Source organism: Spodoptera frugiperda, chromosome 8 (genome assembly GCF_023101765.2).
Source record: "Spodoptera frugiperda isolate SF20-4 chromosome 8, AGI-APGP_CSIRO_Sfru_2.0, whole genome shotgun sequence".
Classification (NCBI taxonomy): domain Eukaryota; kingdom Metazoa; phylum Arthropoda; class Insecta; order Lepidoptera; family Noctuidae; genus Spodoptera; species Spodoptera frugiperda.
The window spans coordinates 657,401-679,311 of record NC_064219.1 but is presented as its reverse complement, the minus strand read 5'-3'; the positions used below and the strand labels follow the sequence as shown (position 1 = coordinate 679,311).

General features: G+C 34.6%; 1 protein-coding gene across 1 annotated transcript in view; it reads left to right on the top strand.

Moving 5' to 3' along the window:
* The window catches only part of LOC118275455 (hemicentin-1), a 296,991-nt gene that overhangs the window by 249,105 nt on the left and 25,975 nt on the right, over positions 1–21,911 (top strand). Inside the window, exon 5 of the mRNA XM_035593419.2 lies at positions 21,038–21,173. Coding sequence (XP_035449312.1) covers positions 21,038–21,173 — 136 coding nt within the window. The remainder of the gene's footprint in view (positions 1–21,037; positions 21,174–21,911) is intronic.

Sequence of the window (21,911 nt, the reverse complement as noted above, 5' to 3'; positions counted from 1 at the left end):
AACAATGGACATTTTAGAAGTAAATCTGATTGTAAACTGTATACTTTTGACGCCATGACAGTTATTGGCACTTACATGGCTTGATGAGATCAGTGGGAAGTTGGTTTTAGATCTTAGTTTGATTTATTGATTAGTGTTGATTGATGAAAAGTGAAAAGGGTTGCTTTGTCTATTTCTGTTTGTGATATTTAGAATTAAGACTAATTTAATGTCGCTTTCTTTACTCAACAAACTTAGATACCTAACTATTTAAAATTTTAACCGACTTCCCAAAAAAGAGGAGGTTCTCAATTCAGCTCATGTTTTATATCACTTAGACTTCATTGTAGCTACTGAAATTAATCACACTAATATTATAAATGTAAAAATTTGTTTGTTTGGATTGAATTTGGTATACAGACAGGGTATGAGCTGACTTGGGTGATAGGATACTTTTTATCCCAAGGGAACGCGGGCGAAACCACAGGCAGAAGGAATAAAATTCAAAATTCTTTGAATACCGAACTATCAACAATCCAATAAATTACATTCAAATAAAAAAAAATCTTCACTTTCCAACAGAATTTATTAGGTAACTTTATAATTAAATTTCATTAAACTAGGAATTTTTCATCGAAAACAATTAGATCGTACCGAAAATCCTCTGACAAATTACGGTTAAATATCGTCAAGTTCTTCTTAAATTTCTTCATCCATTAATTACTCAATAAATTAGGTGCTAGAGTAAGTTGGGGCAATTTTTCAAACATTAAATTTAACGTGGGTATCGATCTGGCCCACTCGTTCATCACCCGACATTATTCTTGGCTCTATCGCATCGCTGACAGAAGGTTTTGGCGTCCAATATCTTAAGATGCGATGTGAGTTGTGGGATGTAGCGGTGTTATTTGTGGGATATGTAAGTTACATTATGTTTAAGAAAACTTCATAATATTAAAACTTGGGCGACTTTTGTTCAACAGTGGACGTCTTCCGGCTGATGATGATGATGATGATGATGATGATGATGATGACATAATAAAACACTAGAAATTTAATGTCGTAAAGTTAAGTAGGTATCGGTACTGTTTCGAGTTTGATCACAACGTGGCTTTTTAAGTGTTTCACGATTCAATTAAAGAAGTAATTCAAATTATTATACACTTACCTGAATTGCAATAATATACAATTCAATGAAGAAATGTCAATTTATTCGAACAAAATTGTAAATCGAGAAAATAAAACTTAATTATATAAGGTGAGCAGATTGTCATATTGCTAATAAAATTATATAGAAAACTAATTTAGCAGTTTCAACACTATCATTCAAATCATAATCAAGATAATAAACACAAAACCTACCACAAAATAACCCATCTACACAAAAAAAACATCACAAAAATCGCCATCTCTCCCAAATTGGCCCACGCCGTCAGATTAATGCCTGTCACAAGGGAAGAAGTATCGCTTTATATAAATTCTCGAGTTCAATTAATTTCTGTTATGTCGGGCCGATATTGACTCGCTTTAATTAACCTTTGTAGGTGGTGCTTTACCATAGATAAGTGTTTTGGTTACATGAGTAGTGTAATTTGATGGCAGTAAGTGTTGCGAGGTAATGTATGTATTGTATTGTATAGACTCCACTCTCCAGCTCGTCAAACTATCCCATTGTGCTTAATTTCGTTATTGGATTTTCAACTTTGTTGCGTAATTGCAAGGTTGAAAGTTGTTATCATAATCATGTGATTTATGCTTCTATATCAACTATACACTTTACATTCACATTTGCTGGGCATGGTGGTCTTAAATATAATTGCTATAATTTTTAGATTCGATGAAAATAAAGGAGGTTGTATTAAAATTGTCACACGAAAGATTACTCTTTGGAAGCAAGTTTACAGCTAAGACCTTAACAGAATAAAAGACGGCGTTTACATTTATTTTAAAAAACAACACACCTCTTTAAACACACCAATCATCGCAATTTTTAAGTGGTGGGGAGCTTATGCTTCGGCACGGATAAACTGGCTCGACCGAAGGGATACCACGGTCTCAGAGAAACCGACGCGAAGCAACGCTTGCATTGTATTTGGTTGTGCAAGTTAGGTTACCGGAGGCCCAATTACCCCCTTCGCAATCCCCGATTTCCAACTACCTTTAAATTCCTAACCCCACATTTGTAACGCCTCTGTTGTTTCGGCTGTCCATGGGCGGCGGCGATTGCTTACCATCAGGTAATCCGTCTGCTCGTTTACCAACTTATACCACAAAAAACAATTCACAATTTCCAAAGCAAAAAACTTAAACCAAGAATTAGAAAATAATACTGTATATTCCCACCTAAATTTAGAGCTGGGTATAAAAGCTAGCTAGAATTTTATTCAAAGAGACACAGCACCTTGTTTTCACCTGATGGAGTTTAATAATTCACCTGGCAACACGTTGAATGGAGCGACAAAGGCCAATGTGACGTCAACTACCTACTGAAATATGTTCAGCTAACAGAATACTGAAAGAGACAAAAAGAAAAGCTTGTGGTTAATAATTATTATGAGAGTGATAAGGATAGATGTATGTTTATTTGTGCAGGTAAAATGTTTGTTGTTATGATTGCATTGTGCTTATAAGTTATCAAGTAGCAAGTTTTTTTATAGAATCTGTACCCTTACTATAAGTTTGCTTTACGTTTAAAGTAATCGAACCGAGAGCGTTTGTTGCTCTGATTGGTTGATTTATTCGAACCAGCCAACCAGAGAGCCGAACGCGCTCTCGTATTAAGCTACAGAGTAGAAGGAGCACTTTAAGTGATTATTAATTTCTTCCTCTTGTAATTGTATTTAGACTTCGATTCCCGAGTCAAAAAAGGTAAGAATTAGAAATTCTGTTTAGAATCAGTCAAATACTATTGACACGCAGTTTAATGTGGCGTCTGATTCTTTGCCTCTTACATCAATCAACATACCTCACCATTGGCCAATGACATTTCATTAAATCTGGCGCAGTTAGTGAAAAGCACAAAGAATTCTGCTTATCCCTTCAACGCAAAGAATAGCCAGTCATGAAAGTTCAAAGATTTGATCTAGAGTTTTCAAACACATAATTTTAATTAAGTACCTGACTTTTATAAAGATATTAATTACGTTTAACGTGTTAAAGTGTATTCGCGAGAACGATTAACCTAAAATATGATTTCATAAACTAAATACCAAATTAATCCATTTTATCAAAACGTTATCTGATTGCAAACACTAGATATATTAATTACAACATGGTAATTAAGTTAAGCTCAACAAGTTCGTGTAATACACTTTAATTAGACTTTATAACGAGCTATAGTTTGTATACATTATTAATAATTATTTAAAGAGTACCTTTAACATGATATTATACCTTGCTTTTCTCGAAATAGTAGATTAGGAGCACTAATTAAATGTATTACCTACACCTAAGAGACTTACATGTGCGAAAGGCATGCTTCCGTATGAACAGGCCGGCTCAACCGGAATGATATCACGGTCTCACAGAAAACCGACATGAAACAATGCTTGCGTTGTGTTTCGTTGTTTAAGTGAGGTTACAGAAGACCCAATTCAATCTAATACAGACCCCGCTCCCAAACCTCGATTCCCCTAGAAGCCTTAGGGATGAGTGCGTTGTCAGTCCAAAAGGCTAACAACGCACTCGTAACGCCTCTGGTGATTCGGGTGTCCATGGGTGGCGGTGATTGCTTACCATCAGGTGATCCGTCTACTCGTTTACCGGATTATACCATAAAAAAGATCCCTTTAAAATCCCAGAACTTTATTAACTTCTACAGACCTGAAAATCACAATTGTATTTATCAAACAATTTTATTGCTTGCAAGTTACACTACCGGAAACTCACTTGACTACCAAAGCAGTCTATATAATTAGCTATAAGGACCCATACATAGCAGCACAGACCCTATTATGGTACATGGTGCACCGAACGCTAATCTTATTAAATAGATAGTACCTAAATTATGTACTATGTGAAACACTGTCATAATTACAGTGCATGTTGTTGCTGAGCTAATTATTTCCTGATGGGATAATGATTTTCGTTATTAGTTGGTCGGGTGTCGGCTGTGAGTCATGTGTTAGTTGGGGTTTTAATGTGGAATAGGTATATAGGTCGAGTTAGAAATACGATGCATTTTCCTTGTAGTGCCCCGTATATGGCAATAGGTTTAGGGTGCTTTTCCACCAGAGATGTGCTATGTTACAGACCAACTGCTAACTATGTGACCGTTTCCATTGATTCTAAGCTATGAAGCTGTGCGAGTAAGAAATGCTATGAAAATGCGCACCTCAAGTATGCGATGTATCAATAGCAGGGAAACCATCCATACACGCATCTTTCCATGTAAAAATATATCTTACTTGAACCCGGTTTCCACCAGTGCTAAGCTATGTGTTCCAATAAATTTGATTGTTGGAAGCCTAATGGACGCCAAACGCATCCACAGCAGCGTTTAGCACATCTCTGGTGGAAAATTACCCTTAAGCTAGTATACTATATAAGTACTTAGGTTTTTCATTAGACAACCTAACCTTTGTTGCTACTTGAAGTAATATAAAAAACGAAATAACAAGGACATACTATACAAGACAAAGCCTATATATCTTAGTCTTGTCAAAGACCCTTATATGTACAAAGAAAATGGACGTATATACAACAAAACAAAATGAACTTAAGACCTTTCGTTTCTGATAGGAATTTATCTCAGGATTATTACCTCAAGGATAAAGGTACTCCAGCATAAAGTGGTGCTTACATCGGTTGAAGAATCGGTCTTCTAGAATATTTGTGGACCAAAGAATAATATATAGAAACTTATTTGTATTATGTATATGTTGGGAAACCTTTATATTGGGCACGGTATGTAAGGGCTAAGTCTTTTTAGGTAGGTCTTTTTTTGAAGGGGAAAAGCATCCAATGACTTCTCTCGCCTTGGGTGGGCGGGAGAAGTCATTGGATGATTTTACGTTGCTTTTACGTTGTCTGCAGCTCCGGAAGGGCTAAGGGTCTAAGATTGCGTATTACATTTATTATATGTAGCTAATATGTATATTACTAGGATCTGTCAGCGGTTTCGCCTGCCTTTCCGTGAGATAAAAAGTATGCTATCACCCAAGACAGCTCATACTGTTTGTTTACCAAATTTCATCAAAATCCTTTCAGTAGTTTCAGCATGATTGACGGACAAACAAACAGACTTTCACATTTATAGAGGTTGGTGAAAATGGGCATGGCACACAAATGGTTTTCGATCCTTGGATTGTATACCTAAATACATAATGTAACTGACTTATATACACAACATTTCGTCATGCAGTTAAAAACTGCTTCATTGGTCGAGTTGTCTCAAGCGCGACTGCCGGATAAGCGGTCTTGGGTTCGATTCCCGGGTCGGGCAAAATACTTCTGAGCTTTTTCTGCTTTCCGAAAATTTCTCAGTCACGAAGTCTGGAATTGTGCTGAGTACATGGCAATAGGCTCACCCCTATTACATGGGAATTATAATATAAATGGTAAAAGTGGGTGTACATTTTACAGTGGGATTACGTGCCGTAATATGCACCTCTGCCTGCCTATTCGGGGATAAAAAGGCGTGACGTGCAGTTTAAACATTTCTATTATATAGTTTTAAATACAATAGCAAAACATGAAATGTATAAATAATAGCATTCATTAATGCATGACTTGGGTATCAATCGACGAATGACATGTGTGACCTTGACTTGAAATGTACCGGTGTGTGGCATAATGCTGTTTTTGCATACACTGACAGTAAGCACGGTCTGCTTCATAATAGCCAGTCTTACAAAAGATTCTAAAGATTGTGGTACAAGTTGAACGCTTCTGCAAAAGTCTGACATGGAGTCATGTTACCGATACCAAAAAAAAATATACCTATATAATAATTATCGTTGAATAAAGAAATACGTATATTAATGAATCGAGTCACAGAGGGACTCTTCAACATGAGTAGCGTTTAGGTTAGACCGTGCATTGGCTTTCTCCATGCTTTGCTCCATTAATGTATGTGAGAAAACCGTGATTTAAAAAAAAAATATGTTGAAAACTACAGTTGAGAAAACATTGAACTTTATTACAATTTAATATATTTTTTGATCTTAAACTTGTAGATTTTTTACCTGTATTTAATATTGATGTTTTTTGATTTAAAAAACATCAAAAAAACACCATCATATTACCAATGATTATCAAAAAATTAGTTAGAAATCCAGTATTTCGCCGACCTCTTTCACTTGCACCGCACATAAAAGAATTTCGTAAGACCATCTCAATGACACAAAGCTACACTAGCCTGTGTGGGCGCTGATCGATGCCCGGGCAAGCCATCAAGCCACAAGTGTATAAACAATTACTTTTTTACAATATCGAACAAAGCCTTCATTATGCGGCAACTATTTGTCATGTGTTGGCTGATTTCAAGGTTTTGTATTAAATATTATTTAATAATAGGGTAATAGATGGACATTACTATTTTTGTATGTATTTGTGTTCCAAATAAAATATTGTAACACGTTTTTTATTCCATAATGAGACAGCTAAGGTGTACCTTCAATAATGTACACCTACTTACCGCCAATTGCTTTATTAGGTTCTTAATATGGCAATTGTGATTAGTTAGTCACAATATTAGACTAAACATAGTACTCGAAGGGGTAGGCAGAGGTGCACGTAACGGCACTTAATGCCATTGTACAATGTACAATCACTTTTCACCATTTATCCTATTGACACATACTGGGCACAATTCCAGACTCCGTTCTATTTAAAAAAAGCCCAGCAGTGCTTTGCCCAACCTAGGAATCGAACACCCCTTGCTTCGTTGACTGAGAGGTTGCAAATGTCAACGAGGTAGATCAATGAGCGATTTCTAACATTATAATGATCTCAATATTCTAAACATAGAAAAAGATATCATGACGGCCGATTACTAAGGCGGCCATTTTTCTAGCTTTACTTATTGTGCAATAGCGAACCGAACAAATTTTTCAACCTTAAACTCTATCTAATGAGAAAATTAACACAATCCTACAATGTTTAATGGTTCTGGAGTTTAAGCGTGTGGGTGACGCCGAGTGGGAAGTTAATATGTTCGATCCAAACTATTAATTTTATTTAGAGTGGTGTACAGTGTACATGCTTTATGGCAATCGCCATTGTGGTCGGAAAGCTTGTTACAAATAAATTGAATCGTTACAATTGATTTTATGGGAGTTTCAACAAGAACACCGTGTGGGCCTATTACGCCATGTTTAAGAAATAACTGTTCATTTGCTGTTTGCTAGTAAATAGTCTGATGGCAATATAAGACGTTATACTTTGGACATAATGATATAGAAGTTAGTCTAGTACAAGTTATAACAACTGACTTCTACTTATTTTTGACCAATGATTCTTCATATTTTATGGTATAAGCCGGTAAACAAGCAGGTGGATCACCTAATGGTAAGCAGTCGCATTACAAGTGCGTTGCCGGGCTTTGGAGAAATTGGGAATTGGGAGGATTGGGTAGTAATTGGGCCTCCGGTAAACTCACTCATACAACACAAACATTGTTTCACGTCGCGTCGGTCGTATGAGGTCGTGGTATCACTCAGGTCGAGCCACTTATTATTAATACTTATTCGTGATTATTTGACGAGGAACTCGTCGAAAAACATAACAATTAAATATTTTAATGCCTTCATTTTCCTCAGGCTAGTCCATAGGGCAGTCATTAGTTTGTATCAATCAATTTTTCCAACCATCAATCAGAAATCATTCTTCAATGATTGCATTATATAGCGTGAAGTCATTAGCTGATTGTGTATCATCACCACCACGTACGCACAATGATAGGTAATTAGTCCAACGCCTACACTATAGGAAGTATTGAAAACTGTAAGTATAGTAAGTAATGATTGTCTGTATAATTATTTGAGTGTTGAGTGTTTGAAATACATTAGTGGAGATGCAAATGAGATAAAAGTGATGTGTAGGCTCAAATGCTACTAATGAATTTTGCTGAGTTAAGTTTTATGCCGTTTTTACTCTATGGGGCAGAAATATATAGGTAAACAGTAAATATGTAAATAATCGTAATAAACTTTCACATTTATAAAAGTCATTATAACTTGTATTGCTCTCAAGACTAGTTCTGTCTCTATCGATTCTTTACAAAATGACAGATTGCACGATAATTAAGTACAATTTAAAATTGAGTAGCATTTTCAGTATTAGGACGTAAGACTTGTTGTAAAACATAACCACCTATTTATTTACACCTCCAAATATAAACACTCATATTTTTTACCTTTCCCTTAAAATATTAACCCATTACCACTTTCCGATCCGGAAAACAGCGCGACCCAAAACCGTCTAAACCTATCTGAGTCTACAGGTCTCAGGCGGTATTTCGGTCGAACCTCACCAGGTGCGCCGAAAAGCCTCAATAAGAACCGTGAGAGCCGCGAATACGCCTGGCTTAAGGGTAGGTTATAGTGTTTGCGAAGTCCGAGGTTCTACTTATGTTCCCGTTCGAGCTTGCGAAGCATGTGTTCTATTGCTGGCTTGAAGTTTTCTTGACGTAAATGTGTTGCAGTGTACGAGTGAATTGGGTCTTGATGGAAAAGTATTATTTTTCCTTCAATGTTTCAGATGACCGTTACAGGGGCTCCGGCTCAAGGCAGGAGAAGGAACGGAGTGGTTTTCCTACTCAGGAAGAGTCTGACACTCCCTCTCGCTTCACCCAAGGCGAGAGAAGTCATTGGATGATTTTCACCCCTCAAAAAATTAAGGTTTCAATTCGACGAGAGACGATTCGAGTCAAGATGGCTAAACAACATCTTAAAGAAATCTTCGAACAAGTGATATGTAAAACTATTATATTATTCACTGATTATAAATCTCAATAGTTCACGATGTTTGAATTGATTATTATATTAAAATAATTTGAAGTAAAAAAATAGGCATTCAGTCGTACAAGGATTAACTGACCTTTCATAAAAAAATATTCATATTTCAACAACACATTTCAAATAAAGTAATTAATGATTTTTTGCCATTAAAAACAACTTGGAAGACACCATTTATGTACAAAGTATAATTTATTCATCAAGTTTTACTAAACACATAATAAGTAGTTTGCTGGTGTGAAATTATAACCTATCTTGTATTTAATGACTAGTTATTAATATTACCAACTGCTTATTACATACAACTGCGATTAAGTTTCAATTCTAAGGCCTGTGCAGTCGAGAAACGTATCTGCTAACAAAATTAAATTGATTATTATAGAAAAAATCTTCACCGAAAACTTGACTACTAGTAATATTTTTATTTTTATGAATAACCATATGGATGTTTATCCATGATATATGTTTATTAATAATGGATAAAAATCGTGAGGAAACCAGGGCTTATAATTTTAAATTTTAAGTTGGAAATCGCCAACCCACATTGAACAAGCGTGGTGATTAATGCTCAATAGCTTCACCATGCGAGAAGAGGCTTTGCTCAGCAGTCGCCACTAATAGGCTGATGTTGATGAGATGTGTTAAATTCAACTTATAACGAAACACAATTCAGTGTTTGTTAGTCGCACCTACTTACAGTCATTCGACATACAAGGCATACAAATCCTTTTTAGTAATCTCCGTGGGACAACCATAATAAATTAGAAAAATATTTAAATCAAACACCCAATATATTTACCAATTTTATCGATCAAAAATTAAGACCTCAATCACATAATTAGTACAAAGTATAAAATTACAATAAAATTATGATGAATGGCGTTGTAAATTAAATTAAAACTTTGATATTATACACAAAACAGGTTGTTTAACTCATCATTATTGTAATTATAAGGATGGAGTCATTAACTACAGGAAATGCCATGATGATTCATGATGCCACGTTATGCCATGACGATGATTTTGTTTATCATTAACGATTTCTGCACAGACACAATTGTTAATGCTATTATTTTGTAATCGCGGATTTGTGTTAGTTATTAGTGAAATAGAAATTGAAATTATAAATGGATGGTATTATTTTAATTAATTAGAAATAGTTACATTATATAGGACTTTTGTTTTAAGTCAAATTTCCGTGGTGGTCTCTATTTGTGCCTTTAGGTTTCTGTCTCCTGTATCGTCGAGGGAAGTGGAAACTATAATTTTCTTTCTTTTCCTCCAAGACAAGTTATTCATGTTCCTGCGACACACTGGACTTCAATGTTCCGGTGTTAAATTCATGAAGGAAGTGGAAACTATAATTTTCTTTCTTTTCCTCCTAGACATTCATGTTCCTGAGACGCACTGGACTTCAGTGTTCCGGTGTTTTCATGGTTGTATTTGCTGTGGATGATTTTTTTGGAGGTTCTGGCGCACTTGTTCTATATGGCCTTTTGTAATGTGTTAACAAAAACATATATTTATACGGTTTAATTTTTTAAATAAAAGTATTAGGCTTCACTAAGATTCACTTTAACATACGCAAACACATCAATCACATGAAGAGCTAAAATAACAAATTATGATCGCACAAAAAATTGTACAGTGGTTAGCCACTGGGTCAAGCGTGTAGTCAAGTTGATTAAATTGCTACCAAATAAGTGGCTTAATGCCTTACAAAGTGATAATGTCTGACTCATACTGATATTGCATCTTTCTACTTCACCGACAAGGAATAAGATATATCATAAAATTAACAACATCTAGTCTTTTGGCTGCTGAAGGGTCAAACAGAGAAAGTAGTCATATAAAAATACTTTTCACCGGTCGTAGTAAGTACGGGGTGGTAATAGGGTGAATGATCTATTTTCATACACCATAATCTTATTTAGAATTTCCGATATTCACATATATACTAATAACCCAAAATAGTACATTGCTTCGATCTCGGATTACGCAACGGATTAAACTAAAATTATAATTCCTTAGAATCCAATGCTTAAATTAAATATCTATAGAAGTTCTTAGAGAAGCAGACTGTTTACCGATACGACCCAAATTAATTAAGTAGCACAACATAATAACTGTTAATAATATTAGTTTGCCCAGACTACAATGTTTACTACAACAATATTTGCCCCTAAAAGCAATTTCTCGGCACCAATTTAATAAAGATTAATCATTTAATAATAACACCAAGTTATAGATACTTATTTACAAGCCACTGTTACAGGGAAGTGGAAATGCTTTTAAAACTCTTCGCGTTACGTAAACATGTTATTCAAAGACAAATTCAAATTTGTTTATTTCAAATAGACCAGGAAGGCACTTTTGAACGTCAAAGTAAATATAATAATATTAAAAATGTCGGTCAGTCCTCCAGTGAACCTATTAATATCTGGCTACATAGAAAGAAGGTGTATAAAATTAGAACCACAGAATAATTTTAAGACACCCTTATATATAAGTTGGTCTATGTACCTGTAATAACCACCATATCGTTTTAGCATAAATCTCTGCCCTTACTAACACAATGAACGCGAAAGTATGCCTGTGCCTCATATACCGACAGACAAGAGGTTAGACAAAATCGATACACATTTCACATAATTAATAGAACATTACACTCATAAACCCGATATATAGCTTTTTTTTCAATGGAACGCAGATCCACGCAACACACAATGTGTTTTCTATTGTGTCTCATATTACTGACAGACAGTTAAACCAAAGTTTTATACATTTCACATAATTATAGGAAACGGAGAAAAAAATCCTTTAACAATATAGGCTACGTTTTATTTACTCACAAAAGCAAAGCCGCAGCTAGTAATTCAACAATTTTCTTTTTTCAATGTAAATACATTACACCATGATAAAAGCTATAGATACGCAGCCAGACAGTAAATTTAGCCAGTTCAATAGTCACAGACCTATACTGGTGGCGTAAAGCCAATCAAACATGTAACTACAACGGACTATTTGCTCTAGACAAACGCTACGTATGTAAATCCAATATGGCGGGGTTCCTGGCGCCAGCGCTGGGGTTTTTGACAAATGGATTACATCATAGGTAAAGGATTGGTGTCTGTTATTCTTGTAGGTGAGGCAAGAGGGAGTGTCAGACTCTTACTGACTAAAAACTATCCCGTTCCTACTCCTGCTTTTCGAACCGGAGCCTCGGTTAACCCGCTAGGTAGTCCGTAGCTCCGGAAGGTGGTTAAAGGTGGTCATGGTTTGCTATTACTTGTGCATTAACACAATACATGCGAAAGTATGCTTATTCGTTTGTCTTTCTTTACGTTTTAAGATACCATTATTGTACATTAAGGTCTAAGTATTACATTGGAAATAAGACTATAACACATCACTGTACTTATTGGAAACCCTGGTTTAATTAGCGCATTCAGAGACATTTAATGATTACATAAAATATTTCTTAGAAAGGATTTTGTTACGAAAACAATTGCTAAGGTTTGAGTTAAGTAACCATTAAATGACTCTAAGTATGACTTCTAAGTATAGAAAATTGAAATACGATTTAGTTATAATAAAATTGAAAACAGTTTACTTAACTCAATATCTCATACTCGACTTTGGTGACCACTTACGCGGATTAGTAGACACACATTAAAGCGTGCTGAACTACAAGTGGTCCTTTAAAAAAAAAAAGAAACTGCACGATCGCATTAACCATTCGAAAAATATAGATACTTATAGAAATGACACTTAACATACTGGCTGGTTTACAAAAAAACCTATGATGACTTGTCCTAGCGGAAACCCAGTACATCGAACCTCATGATGTCATCACTCTTCACGAGAAACCTATGACTGGTCAAACGATTATATTTCGAGTAAAGATACCATCAGTATTTAGTTCCGGTTCATACCAGTCCACGTCATATTCGAGCCTTGGATGGTTAGAAAATAAATACATGTTGTAGCAAAAAATTGACATGGCCGTATGATGAAGCAAAAAAAATTGTGTAGCAATTGTTTGAAAATATTTTGTTTAATTGACAGCCTATTATTGCCTTGGGGCTTTGTAAACTGAGCCTGGATTTGACCAGGTTGTAATTGTTATCGTGTAATGGCTAAATTTGTGGTCGTATTGAAGTATTTTTTGTTGGGTTTATTTTTATTATTAGGTCGTTATTTGAGAGTGCCATTGTCGTGTTTCAAAAGAGCTATTAGTTTGATGCTTAAAAAAATCGAAGGAGAATATAACAGATTATTTGGTATATGTAAGAATTTCTCATGTAAAAAAAAACTAAACATGAAACATTTTTTTAATCCTTGCCCCACATGGATTTTCTCCTATGTCGTAGGTACTTTTATAAACATACAATTTTACAAACACGTGACACCCAGACCCGAAAAAACAATTTGTGGATTACACAAAGAGTTACTCCGCGCGGGAATTGAATCTGCTACACATTGCGTGGTAGCCAGTTGCCTAGCCACCGGCCCAAGTGCGAATAATGAAATTCTAATTAATGGAATAATACACAACGTTAGCCATAATCCGAGGTTACAAACCAACACACTGTATACAACACAATACAGCGACTAAGAATCAACTTTCGAAACAATGATTGACATGGAATTAATTATCTCCCTCGATAAATACCTGTCGAAGTCATTTGACATTTATTTTATTACATATTTCATTGTTTCTCAAAGACATTCGAGTTTAAAAACAACTTCTAACATTGAATGTCGCTGTCAAATGAACAAAGTTTAACAAAAACTGAACAATAAAAACTTGAAAACGGCTAATTTTCTTTATCACTGAGTGAAGTACTTGGTATTTTATTACGAATACTAAATTCTATTACAATCAGTAGACGCTGGAGAATTTTCGTAAAATACCATTAACAACTTTTTGAAACGATAAAATTAAAATGTCTGAAAAGTTGGTCGGGTCACGCTATCTCAAGACTTGACGAACTGTGCGTCAAGACAAACTCGATTTCAGCGTTTTTTTTCTCCGCGACTAGAAAATTATCTTGCGGTATTTCTGTAACGTAATTAACATTGAAATTTTACTATAAACTTTGTTGTAACTAACGTCTAGAAAGTTTGCTCTTTGAATTCATAATATTAATGAATGAAAATCAAAACTGTTTAGTAAAAATTCAAATATAAAAACTGAAATGGAAAAATATTTTTAGTATTATACAAAATGGAGTTATACAAATGGAAAATGGAAAAGCTCCAAATATTATTAACATTACGCATATTTTGATCTTACGATGACATCAAAGTGTGTGATTTTATCTACATTTTCTAACTTATTACCATTCGTATTATTCCCACTGACCTAAAACGTTCGTCTCCTTGACGGGTGATACGGCTGAAGAAAATGAGAATGCGAATCTGGACGATGGAAGATAGACGCTATTTTATCTCGAACTCTTAGAGTATTGAGATACAAGAGAACAGTAAAGGTGATGAAAATTGTATTCTACTCTTTCATACTCACATGGTGGACTCAACCCCAATCTGACACAAAAAGCGAAAACAGACGACCGCCCAAAATATTTCATCACAAGCAAAGAAATTAAAATATCCAAAGTAATAATAAAACTTTGCATACAAATTGCATGCCGGCAATCATCCAACCGGAGTACGGAGCTTTCATTCCGTCATAATTTTAAAAAATGTAGGAAAGCAAAGTTTTTGCCCCAAAACGTATCTACCCGGTCGGTAAATACCCCAGTGATTTACTTGTATCATTTACATACGTATCACATTTCTACCGTTTCAAATGCTGAAGTTATACTTGGACCTTATAATATATTAGGCCGAGTGCCTCTTACTTTGGAATACAGTGTATATTTTCCTTTCTGTGTTATGTATCTTCATAATTTTTTTGGAGCTCATTTACAGCATGTGTCCCTTTATGTTTTATTTGGTTATATTTCAACAGTATGGTCATAGAAAATAAAGCAGCCTATGTTACTTTCTAGACACAAAGTTTGACAGAAAAAACGAACAAACAAGTACACGTTCGTATGTGATAATTATTTCATTATTTATTCCTAATACTTGATAATATTTATAAATACATATTTATTTATAAAAATAAACCAAATAATCTAAAAAGCAGCTCGCCTGTAATGGGAGCAATCCAAGCTACGGGCGGTCAGGGCTTAAGAGAGAGTATGTGTAATATTAGTAAGGACTTCTAAAGAAGTCCAAAGACGTATTACCAACTTTCCATCGTTTATGGATGTCGTTCATCTCCTATAAATTACTTGAATCCATAATTCCCATAACGGTAAAAATGTTGCAATTGAAAAATTAACAAAAAAATATATACATATTTTGCCAAATATGACATCAATCGCTTAATTTCAAATTTGCTAACACATAACCAAAAAGGCAACCATATTACAATTACACAATCAAAAGGCAAGAAAATACATGTAACTAATACATCATATACAAACATACATACAAACCATTTATCTCTATTTATAAATAAGGTCGTTAAAGCAAGAAAAATCCTCATGTAGGCGAAAGTAGTGTAGGCAGAGAGACTGCCTACGTTAGTTCGAGTCTTTATGTTATTACAAATTGTTGTACCTTGTTATATTATGTCTTCAGTAATCTGTTGTTGATACTACGATACAAATTATCGAGAACTGATCATAATCGGATTACTAGTTCTTGGTATTAGGGTCGAAAGTTGTTTTGTTAGTAAAAAAATAGACGGTTAATATTGTAGGTACATGTACTATAGCTATAAGCTCAAATAGACAGTATAAAAACAGATTACATCATGTTATTTTTTTCATATAAATAGGCACCGGTATTAATTTAAAAACCAATTGTGCAAACTTTTTGTAAAGAGATTTTACTTTTTATGGTATAACCCGGTAAACAGACAGCAGACGGATCACCTGGTGGTAAGCATTCGCCGCCGCTGGGGTAATTGGGCCTCCGGTAACCTCACTCACACAACGAAACATAACACGACGTCAACGTTGTTTTACGTCGGTTATCTGTGAGGCCGTGGTATCACTCCGGCCAAGCCGGCCCACACGCCGAAGCATGGCTCTCCCACACTTTACTGGTTTCTTAGAATCAAAACTTATAGACTCCAAATTATTGTTTTATCATTAAAATACACAATTTAAACTATCAATTCTCACTCAATATTTTCCCTACGTACTTAAAAATTTTCAATGAAAAACGGGCATCGCTTAAAACAGAAAAACTGTAATCGAAAACTTTTTAAAATTCATTTCGGAGAATTCATAACGGGAATCCGGATATTGATGCTCGGACCACCCTTTGGCCATCGGAGAGCAGATTATAATTATTTTAAAATTCCTCCCCGTCTGTTAGATAACTCAATTTCTTTGGGACACGAACCCGGGAAGTTAGCTTTTCTATTTAATGCTATTATGTAAAATAGTCAAGCATATAAATTGATGGTAAATATTTCAGTACACTCTCGATCTTATTTTGTTTCGCAAATATTTTTTTAAATGGAAAATTCCGTAAAGCAAGAAAAGTTATTCAACATCAAACGACATACATTTCGATTTAATAATAATCTTTAAATGGATTTTTTAAATATTCCATTTTGTCTGGAAAAAATCACCATTATCTCATAAGACCGCCCATAATTGTACGCATATTACTTAAAATGTATGTAACCTAGGCTACTTAAATGTGTACATAATGAAGCATATATAAATAAAAATATATAAAATAATAACAGCACAACTTTGAAACTAATCATAAACACACTAAATAGATTTTAAGCTCACTCAAAATTAAACCCAAAATCATTGTATTTCAGCAACTTACAACCGCTTGACCAAAACCCCACATAATCAACCAAAAACATGTCGTGTGAAGTATTTTTAATAATAAACATTACATTATAAAACACAGTTACGATAAAATCTTTAGCGTAGTAACTCCACGGCTTTGAACTACTTAAGAACAAAACGTGAGCCGGTCACTGATTGGTCGGTAATTTTCTTCACCGTTCATTTCCTTCGGGAAGTGGAAGAGTGGGGTCAAAGTCAATGATTTTGATTTATTTAAAGTGTTAAAGTAATTATTGGGTTCGTAAATTGGTAGCGTGTGGTGTTGTGTTGGTATTTTGGGATAATTTTGTCAAGTTAGAAAGATGGTGCTCTCGCCATCGAAGGTGGCAATGATGATTTTTCTATGATTATTATTTAATTTGATAAAATGACTTACAATTCCTTTGTTTTAGCAGAAATGCGGCTTTAAAGATTGTTGCTAATGCTAGAAAACGTTCACGAATTTCAGTTATAAAGTGACTCGCTATTATATTAATTAAATTCCCATAAAAAAAACAATATTTGCATGACATAAAAGTGCAAAGCTGTTTTGATCATATCATCAGAGCAAGCTGGCAATTTTGACTTGAGAGACGATGAGATTTTTATGAGTAGATAAATAACCTACGATATAAAATTTTAAACTAAAACTTCTTGCCTTTTATACTTCAATTTCAACGAAATCCTAGGCTACGACGGCTATTAAAGATTTCACAAACGAAATCTAATCGTACACTCAAAACTATACCAAAACACAGGTGCAATATGTTTTTACGACAGCAATAAAAACCTTAAACCAATAACAACAAGAACTAATATCGAATCAACAACAAGCGATATGGCAAAGGAAAGTGTCACTTAATATTTTCATGAAAGATATCAAACCGTGAATAGAAATACGCTTTAATAAAAATAAGTTTTAATATAAAGTAAACGAGAATATAAATATGCGTAACGATCGAGTCTCAGACGTGACTTGCTTGCAAGAAACCACAGATTTCGGTTACATTTACCAATATCCGGCTTTTATTACATTTAAATTATTCTATGTTATCGAAGTACGTTTTTATCAAGCTATGTTTTTATATGTTGACGTTATTTTTATGTTCGTTTGGCGATGAAAGAAAAACAATCGGTTCTGAGATGGGATGCGACAATACGTTGCTGATATCGGATCGAAGTTGTGACGTGACTCCGTAGTGGATGCAGTCATGTTTTTTAAACATGCTACATTGTGTTTAGAAAGGAGTTTGAAATTGAGTTTGGATTTTAAATTCCATTTTTGTTGAACTAAATTATCAGTATAGTGTGTTTATTTAGTATCGAACTTGAGTATTGTCATTAAAAGTTTTGATTTCTTTGATATTAACTTGCTAAGAGTGTGGCGACACATAACAAGTGACAGATGACAGAAGTTGGGCAGAAAAAATCCGCCAAGCATGATCACCTCGCCTGGTCAGAGGATCCTCCTTTTCTTAGGGACCTTTACTCTCTGTTCCGTAAAAGAGCAAGCGAAGCAAATCACTGAAGAAAGTCATACAAATAATGTCAAACGAGATAAAATCCTACAAAAAGGATGCAAAAGCTACACATTTTAAAAAAATACAACATTAAAATTTATTAAACCGATTCCAACGTACGCGTACCTACTCTACACACACAAAAGCAGACACCGTATAAATTCCAAGTTATTAAAGAAATAAACTTGTTTTTTTAACGCTCAACTTTTATTAAATAAAATAAAAAGGTAAATTTCTAGTCGGTAGTGTTTCGACGTGAACATAAACTGGGTCAACACGCCTCAACGCGGCTTACATGAAAACTTTTCAGTCTATTGACGACACAGAATCAAGACGAGTGTTTTTGATTTGCATTTTAATCTGGGAATTAAGATGGAACTTGGAGATTATATCTCTTATAATATCTTCTTTATGATGCTGTCATCGTTTTAAAGTGGATGCAGTGATCGTTGGTTTTTTTGAAAATCTTGCCAATTTTCTAAAATCTTTACTATTTTTTTCTGTGTTATAGTATGTTTTTTAGTGTGTGTGTGTTTTCTTATTTTGTTTTCTAAGTGGTTGTGATAGTCATAAATTTTTGATATCATCTTTTTTTTGATGACGTGTGGAAACCTTCAATGGGCGCCTAGCTTTCTGGGTATAAAAGACTAGGGAGATTGGGATTTTGACCTCCCTAAAACTACCCTCATCACCTGTAAGGAGCACTGGGGCCTCTAAACCTGCTCCTGATTTTACATGGACTACAACTTGCATGACCCTTCCACACACATTTTCAAAACACGTAACCATTGTTTTTTCTACTCCAAAAATAAAACCATAGCCTCCATCATTACAATCAAAACCTTTCCCAGTAGTTCGTGTTACCCAATAAAGGTGACTATTACAATTTGATGGATCGACCTCCAAATTACCTTCGAAAGTTCAACCAAAATATTACGAACTACGTGAAACTTAAAATATATTTGGGTTTGTCTTAAGTTAAGACATCAAACTAAGTTACACAAGAACTAAAAAAAAAAGAAAAGACATCGCAGAAGAATCTAGAAAAACTTAAAATGAAGAAGTTAAGACAATATCGAATTTACTCACATGATTACTTTTTGCTTTCACACAAAGTTTTAACGAAACTCATGTAATCGTTTGAAACAATGTTCCATTAGTTAGGGACCCTTCGATCGATTTTCAGATTTTTTCCTTTACCTTGACCTAAAGACCTACCTCCATGCCAAATTTCAAGTCAATACGACCATTGGAAGTGGTCTAGGTTTTTGATGAGTGAGTCAGTCAGTGAGTGTATAGTAAAAATAGCGATTTTCTGACGTCAATATAAAACACTAGAATTTAATCACCAGAGCCTACATACTCTTCATGGACGATATAAGGGTTCTAGTGTTAAGATTCTATTAAAATTGGGACCTTTCTAGGCTTTATGACTATTTTACGACTGCTGCTAGTAGATAGTTTATAGTTTTGACCTTCAATTATTAAATAAAGCTTTGGTGCTCTAGATTATATTGATTTGAAAATTGAAAACTTAGGCTCTAAATTGAATTAATGTTTTTGCTTATAGAAGTATGGTGAATGAACGAGGATTTACTTTGTATTACATTTTACGAGATAAGATGAATTAATTTTCCATTCAATTTTTATGCGCACTCAGTAGTTCCTAATTGGTTCTTAGACTGAACTCCAACGTTACTTCTAAGAATAAATGGAGCTGAAAAATATTATGATACAAAAACGTAGAAAGCGTAGGTTACGCGGAAAATGAATTTAGTAAATACAATCTTCCTTGTAAACATGTTTATAGTATATTTATAACTAAATCAATATAATTTCGCTTCAGGAAAGTTTATAGTTCCATTATAAAACAGGTTTATATTTTACTCCGTCATTTGTTCAGGCCATTCTCTCAGAAATATTTTAAATGCTGTTTTATTTCTCGCTGCTCGTATTCTAGCTCTTATTGCAAGGAACGAAATAAAGGAAACAGTTCAGGGTTTCCACAAAAAGTTTCGCGATCGTTTACGAACTATCAACATTTGTTTGTTAGACAAATCATATCCCATACACATCAAAGAACGTTTGTTCGAGTTGGCATGTTCGCAAGCAATGTTCATGTTGTTACTTTTTCACCAAAACTACTCCGTGACGAAATAACAAGGAATAATATGGCGTGTTGCCCAAGGCACCGCAATTTGTGTGAGTGGAGGGAACGCGTGAGCAATTATAGACATTATAATTTGTACGTTTAGAACGAGAATCGCGTGACGGGAAATGAGGAGAATTTTTTGAGGGTACGTAATTATATTCGTATTTAGGATGTGGTTTATTGGATAACATCGAACGTGTGTAAGTGTAGGTCATGATTTTAGGTAAAGTTATGAAGGTAAATAGGTAGCAATCTTTTACGGGCCGCTGTGGGCTAGCGGTCTCGGTAGGCACGCACTCTGTGTGATTTGTTTCGACACTACCGGCCTGCTCAGTATTGGAAACTTCACAGGAAAACGGCAATTATCTAAATCATAATATTCTACATATCGAAACTACTCAACGACTGAGTATGATTGACATAGATTCTAGATAAGAACATGATTTAAGTTGAAGTAAAATGTTTTAGGATACCTACATCTTGTCAATAACCAATAAACTTGAATATCTGTCAATACCTACTGTATTTGTATTAATTTTGACCTTTCTTCAACAGTGCCAACATCAGACGTGCAGGGAGTGCTGGGGAAGAAAGCATCACTACCGTGCGACATTCAGCCGCTGCACTCAGATGACGACGTGGTGATGGTGCTGTGGTTCAAGGAGTCTGATGGTGACCAGCCTTTGTACAGGTGAAAATGAAAAAAATATTTAAGGCTTAGGACTTAATCCATCTATTTAGATGGATTGTATGACGATGATGCTAAAAGAATTGAGATTTGGTTAAATATAAGCAAGTAGTGTAGTCATATACCATTTGTTTATGGTATAAACGAGTAAACGAGCAGACGTATCGCCTAATGGTAAGCAATTGCCGTCGTCCTTGAACACCCTAAATACCAAAGGCGTTACAAATGTGTTGCCAGCTTTTTGCGGGTTACGAATTAAAGGGTTGTTGAAAAATCAGGATTAGGAAGAGAAGGGGGACCTCCGTTAACCTCACTCACATAAAGAAACATAATGCAAGCCTTGTTTCACGTCGGTTTTCTATGATGCCGTCCTATCAGAATGAAAAGAATTCAAATTGATCTGTAATGAGTATTAAGACTACTATATTATTTATTACTTTAACTAAAACCTTAAAGTCATAAGAGATATTCACACCCGATTCAATAAAACCACAATAAACAAAGTTGAATCCATCACAAAATTGAATACCCAATCAAATTACACTGCAATTAACGAAAATTATAATCTTTAAATGGAAGTATGAAAACAAGAAATGTGGACAGTAGACACTATTGTCAAATTAGGGACGAGTGATAATGGAGACATGGCACGTGGGCCTCTGTTAGTTTTCACGCCAGGAAACACTTTGACTAATGGTGACACAGGTACACGAAATGATATTGAAGTAATTAATATTAGGA